General features: G+C 39.3%; 1 protein-coding gene across 3 annotated transcripts in view; it reads left to right on the top strand.

The window, feature by feature from the left end:
* The window catches only part of LOC107272910 (nose resistant to fluoxetine protein 6), a 13,614-nt gene extending 6,033 nt beyond the window's left edge, over positions 1-7,581 (top strand). For 2 of the 3 annotated variants that reach the window (XM_025090217.1, XM_025090216.1), the window contains 9 exons: positions 4,484-4,734; positions 4,889-5,059; positions 5,164-5,257; positions 5,341-5,460; positions 5,546-5,711; positions 6,199-6,374; positions 6,447-6,576; positions 6,675-6,992; positions 7,109-7,244. In XM_025090217.1, the coding sequence (XP_024945985.1) occupies positions 4,484-4,734; positions 4,889-5,059; positions 5,164-5,257; positions 5,341-5,460; positions 5,546-5,711; positions 6,199-6,374; positions 6,447-6,576; positions 6,675-6,992; positions 7,109-7,234 (1,552 nt within the window). In that variant the 3' untranslated portion in view covers positions 7,235-7,244. Of the gene's footprint in view, positions 1-4,483; positions 4,735-4,888; positions 5,060-5,163; positions 5,258-5,340; positions 5,461-5,545; positions 5,712-6,198; positions 6,375-6,446; positions 6,577-6,674; positions 6,993-7,108 lie in introns of all 3 variants that reach the window. The other variant, XM_015750575.2, reaches the window with a different exon arrangement.
* Positions 7,582-8,782: the final 1,201 nt, after the last annotated feature.

The raw sequence follows: 8,782 nt of genomic DNA, 5'->3' as shown, positions 1-8,782 counted from the left end.
ATGTGGGATGCATTATGGATTAGGGTATGGATAGGCCGTATCTATATTGCACAATTTAACACGGTCACAACACCAGTAGCAACATAGTGGACACGCGTTATGTGGGATGCATTATGGATTAGTATATATATATATATATATATATATAGGAAGCTACAAATTTTTCTTCAAGACAGCTCAAGGAAAAACAAAGTGAAACGTTCAACGCGTTCGCGAGGGTCGAAGTATAGAAAAGAGAAGGTATAAAAAGAAAAGTGAACAAAGAACAAAAAAAGAGCAAATGAGATCAAGACAAAGAAAGAGCACGAGGATACAAACGAGGACAGGAGTATATAGCGTTAACGAGTATATCTACTAACCTGCCTTTAAGCTAATCCACACCGGGTAAATGGTTCAGGTGGTTGCGCAGCCCCGATTTGCATTACTCACGTCCACACCGGGACGTAAGCAGCTTGGGGACTATTGACTGACGTCACGAGGCGGTCGGCCATTTTTATTCTGTAGAAAAAAAAATCCCCTCGAAGTTTCACGTATCGATTCTATGACTCGCGTGGTATCGATATACGTTCGATAAAACAGGACGAAAGCATACCTTATGATAATTCGAACGGTACCTCTTTTGAATTTCAAATTATTCCCGCCGTTTTTCCGGTACACTTATTTCTTGCGAAAAAAAAAAATATAAATTTTCATCCCTTACGATACTTCGTGTCTATGGAAAAAATTTCGCGATACCGGGTTGGCAATGGCCGATGATCTAATACGAGGGAACGTTTACTCCTCGACTAATTACCTTTGCTAATTGGGCTGAGTAGCGAGTCGTTTTGCCGGTAACGAATTGGGGATATTACTTGGCGGTCGGATTAATGCTGCTGGAACGGGGAAATAGAAGCATTGCGTAATAATCCGGGGTAAATTTTATCGAAACGGATTTTAGGCGGGAAATACTCGAGGATTTGAATAGCTGTCGTTTGGTTTTAGTTAATTGGCATAGACTAATGTATACATTATGACTATCGAATAGAATTACTTGATTTTATATACAGTTCAAGGCGAGTTACAATCTATATCGTTCTGGTTAACGAGTTTTTCTTTTATTAATTATCATTATTACGAGTCCAGCGTAAATTATTATACGAGCGATGGGCGACCTTTTATTTTACAGTCTAATGTTCGTCGCCAAGTCGACGATCTTTGTAACGATTACAAAGTCCATGGAAAATTACCTGCGGCTTTTACACGTCATTTTACGAACTGGTGTAACTTTGGTGACCGGCAGGAACTCAGCTGCTAATATTTACAGTAATTAGATTTTTTTTAGTTAAATTCAAAGAGCCGATCTGACCAGTCGAATTCGTCAGTGGGATAAAACTGATAGGGAATTGGTAATACTGTCAGGGTCGCCATTCTAATAAAATTGAAAATGTCCATCCCCCAGTGTCAGCTCGATGAAATAGTGACCCAATTTTCTTGATGGTTTTACTTGCTGTATATACATGTATATACGAATGCATGTTACAGATAGATATATAGATATATGCTTGCACCCACATGTGTAATATAATAGTATATTTGTATGTATATATATATATTGTTACCTTACTTAAGAGTGTAACCGGTGCACGTTGTCCCTGTATTACGCAAGATTATAGAAAGCCTCAAGTCCACTAGTGAAAGTGCACTATCAACTGCATTCCCGTTCTAGACGTCAGTGAATTTCGTTACCGTAAATTGGCAAATTGTCCTTTTTACCTGAAACAAATAAATTTATCAATTTCGCATTCGTTTCTCGTATCTATATAGAGCATCGACTCCTCGCGTATGACAAATAAGTATTTTTACGTTTTACCAAAAAATTTTGAAATTTTTTTTTTTTCTTATAGCCACATTCGAATCCCGTGGGATTTAACCAAGACGGCTTTACGGTCCTGTAGCTTTGTCATTCTTATGATACATCTGCCCGTTAAGCTCACTGGAGCACTGCCACGGGAGAGCTTTAGCCGTATATCATTGGGTGGTAAAAAAAATAGAAGTCAAAAAAAGAAAATGAAAAAAAAAGAGTAAAATTAAAATAAAACGTAAAACTCTAAATATCTGAATTTTGATATGAAATTTTTTATAAATTAATATCAATCAAAAAGACCGCTGCTGCCTTCGGGCACGACAAATTCCCAGGGTAGAAATGTTCATGGCTACCGACAAAGTGAACACCCCGATTAAAAGCTTGGCAATCCCTTGTTAACTCGAACACTGCACGTGGGTAAATTTCTCATTAACGCAGCGACTTTCGTATACGATAAACCCGAACACGTGTACGTGGGAATTTGCGCAGGTGCATCATGGGCATCGACGTACATTATTCGGTAGTGATTAACCATAGATTTTAAGGTGGGTAATAATAATAATATTTGGGCAAACAGTACCTTGTGTTTTTGCATCACGACCACCGTGAACATATAAAATAGTTCGATCTCGTTCGAGTATCAAATTTCAATAGGTCTTTGTTGCGCACAGACGGTCAGTTGGTTACGCGAATAGCGAGCGTAGAAAATGACTTCATTCGGAAACCATAAAGTACCTAACCTTCTGTAGATAATGACCGTGCATTATGGGTAACCGTGAAACTTGAACACAGAGTACATAGGTATTCCGATTGGACACTCGTATGAATTTCTATAGGCTTATACCGTGTACGGGCTCGTTTGTAAACATTTGGCTTCTGTTACGTCATAATAGTCAGTGCCTATATACGCGTATAGTCAGCTATTGATAACTGGCCTACCTGCTGAAGCTTTAACGCCATAAAACTCAGCTAGCCGTATCTACGCTGGTGCTATGGTATCCCGTAAAGTTATGACCGCCAGCACGAGTAATATCCTACCACCTACGTGTTCCGTGCTAGGCAAATATTCCCTCGGGAGGTCGTTAAAGATCCGGGAATATTACGCATGCGGTATAACGTTGCTTGTGCCGGTGGTTGCTGGTAAATATTAATCTCGTATGAAAAATATAAATTGTGCAATTCGCGGTCTAAGGATTTCGTAGGTTAAATTTATTAGTTATAGTCTTGACACTGGTATACCGAGCTATTCGGTCTAACCTCGCCAGCCGAACGTTGTTTTTACTACGTGAATCAAATGGGCGCGCTGGGTTCAGACGTTTGGGTTGAATAACCCGTTACGTGTTATATGCGATTATTGACCCATTTATTTATGTCAAAACGGACTGTACTCGTTGGACATTCGTTGTAGAAAGTTTAAGTTTACTTCTTGAGTGCACTTGACGACGTCAGATCGTACTGTGGCGCGCGTCACGTGACTATCGAATTCCGTTTGGCGGTTAATTTTAAAAGGGCTGTCAGACTCGGCGGGAAATTTGAAATATATATTTTCAAGTTTCAAGCGTTTTTCCCATTTAATAGACTTTTCACGATGGGGATAAAAGTATTTTCTTATGAAATCGTGGTTCAGTTTCTAATTGACCTGGGCTTAAGGGATGATTTAAGGAACGGTAATTATTTACCTAACAGATGTGTCCTCGTCATCGATTATCTCTTAGAGGAGAAGATATATGGTCCGTTGTATTTGCGGAGGCTGAAAAGCGGGTAAATAATTTTGTCAAGAGCACTTTGTCCCGTGATCCATTTAATCCGTAGTCACTGCTCCCGAAAAACGCCTTAAAACTTAAGATTTCTTTTAAATCCATTTTCCTTCACAAGAACGGCACAGTGACACCATTTCGAAGCAGCAACGATTATTATGACAGTTAAAAGCAAGTGTCTATCTAACCTAGTTACGCCGTGCGAATAACAACGGCGTGACTATAGACACCGTCAGTCGAAACAATGGCGCACTTAATACCTTAGCTACCCATCTTCTTGGCGCTTACCGAACGCGTAGGATCCCTTGGCTAAATCCCGAGCCCGGAATTGGTGCCTTTCCAGCGGCACTGAAACATTTTACAGCATACTAAGATATAACGCGAAGATAAACCAAGGAGATTTTTAATAGCAACAAATGAACTTTCTTAATTAAAACTAAGGGAAAGAATTTTTAATACGAAACGTATCCGTGGATGCTAATTAAGAAAAAAAAAAAAAAAATCATTAACCATAATCACCCCTAATCTTCCACCAATCACAAAGACTCCGTATGCTCTAATACGCTATACTCCAACGGCTCAACGTTCCCTGTACCTGCAAACGCATTCTGAATTCCCATAGCAACCCCATGGAATGCCACTACCCTTGCTGCATAGCTCAGGCACTTGGTCCAAGGATCAGCCGAGTCCTACAATTGCCCTGGTAGCGAATAGTCACCCCAAGACAGGCTCCCTGTTTATCGTTATCGATAAGGGCTGGACTTTTGATAAGGCATATCGCCATATATAAAAAATCTATAAATTCAATATTTATAATTGGCTCTTCAAAGGAACCTCTTCCAAGGCTCGAGGCTTTTGCAAATCGATCTCTCTCGACTTTCAGTGCCGTCGGCGCCGCTGTGCTCCTCCTGATGATCGGCGCGACCCTCTACGAGCACTACAGAAACGACACCGAGGATCCGGATCTCGAGACGTCAAACGTGAGTAACAACAACGAGAGGATCAGCACGTATCCCGACAGGAATTGTTCGGAGGAGAGGAGGATCTCGATAGTCCAGGACAACGGGAAGGAATTGATCGAGAAAATAAACAAGACAGCGTTGGCGGAGCGTCAAGCCGAGAAGCGTGAAAAAGGTTTGATCCGAACGATATTAAATTTTCAATTACTCTTTCGCTTTTTTACTTCTTCGCGTATCATATTTCCCTCTTGTTTTTCATCTTCTTTGGTTCTATCCTTTGCGCAACGCTATTATCCTCGACTGGTGTTATTACGGCCGGATACAATCAGGCTTCTGGATAAGGTGTCTCCTGGCGTTCAGTCCCACCATTAATGGCGGCAAGATAATCAGCACTGACCCTGCCGCACGTGACAGTCTCACTTGTCTCCACGGTTTACGTGTTTTTTCTCTTGGATGGGTAGTCATGGTCCATACTTATCTCCAGGTTTTCTCCATAGCTGGTAAGACCATTTTCATCTTGTATTGTCTTGGATTAGCCGCGGCGGTAAGGACGTTCGAAAAGCGATTTAATTTTTCTCACCAACAATTATTCGTGTGCTTTCAGAGAACAAAACACTTCGCACCGTCACCGAGAGGAACTTTATGTTTCAGACTATTAGCAACGCTACGTTCTCGGTGGACACTTTTTTCTTTATCAGGTAAACGAATAAATTTGAAAATTAATATTTTTTTTTTTTTAAAATACAACACTGTTCAAGGTCGGTACCTTTTCTTTCCTTAGCGGTCTTCTGGTGACTATACTGTACTATCGATCGTTGGGAGGCTTGAAGACTGATAAGAAAAATTTTCTAAGGACGAGCGCGAAAAAATTTTTTATTATGATTCTCTATAGATTCGTGAGGTTAGTGAGCGATTAGATTTTGCCTTTTTTTGTTTTGTGATAATGATATTAACAAATTTTTCTTTTTTTTATTCAATCTATACAGACTCACTCCTGCCTATCTATACGTACTGGGTATGAATGAAATTGCAATGAGACAGGCGCAGGCTAAAACTGTTTTTTCGCCAGCTATTATGGATCATCTGACTTGTGAGAAATTTTGGTGGCGTAACGCCCTCTATTTGAATTCCCTGTATCCACGTACGGAGATGGTAAGAATTATTTTTAAAAATGCCTGCCGCGACCTCAATGTCTATATATATATATATATATATATATATATATATATATATCAAATATCTATAAGTGATAAGGGTATCAGGCGAGGTTCTACGTGATTTTTTTCCTCAATTTTCTTGGTACCGTTCTGCCGGGTATAATGTGCATATACATGAATAAATTTATGAAATACGATCAAAACGTAAGGGACGCTCGAGTCCGTGCTCCAAACGTTTTCCAATAATTAATTCCATCTGCCACTAAAGAAAGTAACGTAACGATCAATTCGAGAGTATCGGTCCACACTTAGATATCCAAATAGCAAGTATAAGTAAAACAGCGGTTAATTCTAATGGTACCAAGAGCCCCCCCTAAATTGACAATCAATAGTTCTCCCTTAGTAAAGCTCAAAGCCGTCGATACCGGCAAAGTTAGAATAGCAATTTCGAACAATGACAATCTAATGAAACGATTTGACAGTGTATGCTATGGAGCTGGTATATGGCCAACGACACTCAGTTCTACGTACTGGGTATATTCCTCTTACTACTATCAGTCAAGTACTTAAAACTTGTGGTAACAACAGTCGGCCTGATAATAATCTCATCCTGGTTCACAACCTTCACCGTAGCCTACAGTAACGACTACATGGCTAGGTAATTGAAAAAAAGTAAAAATTTCAAAAATCAATAGTATACAAAAATTCGAAATTATTTTGGAATTTTAAGAATTCAAGAACCCTTCGCACTCTTTGACGAGTTGTACGACAAGCCCTGGCTCAGGGCTGGACCCTACTTCATAGGCACGATAACAGGCTATCTACTGTTCAAGAGTAATTGCAAACTTGAAACTCCACTGGCAAGTACTTATTTACTTAAACGTATACTTTGTCTGTTTAACTTATACGTCCTGTCCACTGGATCCAGCATCCTTAACATTTTCAAATCTCATTTCAGTACGTGAAGATCTTCGGCTGGCTGTCTTCTGCCACTGTCATGTTCTCAGTGGTGTATGGCCTCTACCCTGGAAATTTAAATGTCCTCGTTAGCTCGATATACGCATCATTGGGACACACAGCCTGGTCATTGGCCGTAGCCTTTATAGTAATACAATGCTGCACTGGATCTGCCAGCTTGATCGACAGGTTTCTGTCGCTTAGACTTATGTATCCACTGTCAAGACTTACGTATTGCGCTTATCTGGTTCATCCTGTGATAATGTTGATAACCAGCACTCAGATGGATGGACCGCTCCACCTGCACAACGGTTTGGTGGTGAGTGAATTTTTTATGGGGAAGTATTTCTTTTGTTTGTTTATCTGATTTAGCTTACCTGTCAAACTCATTTTGACGGATGGACACGTGTATTCATTTCCTGATTTTGTTTGCAGCTCATTGTGTATTTTGGCAATCTCGTTGCCTCCTATATACTGTCCTTTTGCATATCAATAGCACTGGAAGCTCCGGTCGTCAATTTACTCAAGATTGCCTTTATCTCCAAGAAGAGGAGCAGGTAAAAGATTTTCGGGGTTCGTACTGGAGGTGAAGAGAGAACGATTAGGAATTTCTTTTGAAATTTTTTTTAACTAAGGGAAAGTGCGAGAAATCTTGGATATATAAATAGCCTCAGTTTGAGATATCGACAGCCGACGGAAGCAGATTCTCGTGAGATGCATGATAAGTGAAAAAAAATGTCTGTTTTCTGTAAATCCTGATGAAACGCGAGAGATAATGTATTTACTGTAAAAAATTGAAGTATCCAATTTATCAATAAATATTTGAATACGATACAATTATAAATCAATTATTTAAGTAAATACGGTAGGTAAATCAGAATAGATTAAAAATCAAATATTTTTTTTTTTCATGAGAAATTCTACATACAGAATAACGTATGCATATATAAAATGTATTATCTATGTATAAATAGTATTGTTAAATATTTTTGGAATATATATAATTTTATATATACATCTACTGGCCTATATATTATTTCAAGGTTCACCCGAGATATCTCGTTTCTATAATTTTTATTACAAATCCTTTTGCAGCTCATCACGTGACACACAGGTAATGGACCGAAACCATGATACTATACGTCGTATACGTCAGAGGGTTATATCGCAGTTTAGAGCGGATATCGGAAAATGCTGAAAATTGAATTTCAATGGCTGCCAATGCTGTCTAAAGCGCCGAGTACGTGCATACCTGCCCGTATCTTGTAGCTCGATATACTCATACGTCAAACACACACGATATATATATATCCGTATATAAATTTCAGATCCCTATATTCTTGCACGCAGATATTTTCTTTTCCGATAAAATTACCAACTAAAATTACCTGTAACACACATATATAATGAGAATCATATCAGACTCGTCATTCTTATCAGCGAGATGTTTGTGCTTTAATGAAAAAATTTGGCATTTTTTTTTCGTTCCACGAAAATACACCCACTAGATACGGCCCTGGCATTAGGATGGGCGCCAATGTGCCTTGTCACATCCGGGGTAGAAATCGTATGGTAAATGCTGGAGGGTCGACCCGAGAAGGGTTAGTCTCTCTGTCACTCTCTCTTCCTCCGTAGATCTAGGGAGAAAATAAGCGAAAATATATAGGGTGGCGAAATGAATTTTGCATGCATCCCTTTTCGGCACTCCTGTAGCATTAAGCCTGTTGCCTGTACGAAAACGGAATATCAGTTGCGTACGTTGAGGAGCAAAAGAAATATGGTGATAAAAAAATAAAGGACACCCTTAAATATTATTCTACTAAGCGCACGTGTCCCGCCTGGCGACGTATATCCACTTGTTTCTAATGGATCACATGTGATACATACTGCCGTGCGTATGTGAACAAGGGTAGAGACAGTCAGATTAAGTGAATTTATAGCAGCCATTACTATTCGTATTTAGGTATAATTACGGGTAAAAGCATTTGGATTCCAGCAAACGTACCCTGACACGTATAAGATCAAGGGATGAATTTTTTATTGACATAGTTAATTGTCTTTTATATGATTTTCAACTGATACTGTACGCAGTAATTATTTATTCCCATT

This window comes from Cephus cinctus, unplaced genomic scaffold, assembly GCF_000341935.2.
Source record: "Cephus cinctus unplaced genomic scaffold, Ccin1 Ccin1_scaffold1312, whole genome shotgun sequence".
In the NCBI taxonomy this organism is placed as follows: domain Eukaryota; kingdom Metazoa; phylum Arthropoda; class Insecta; order Hymenoptera; family Cephidae; genus Cephus; species Cephus cinctus.
This window is presented reverse-complemented; position numbering and strand designations above follow the sequence as displayed.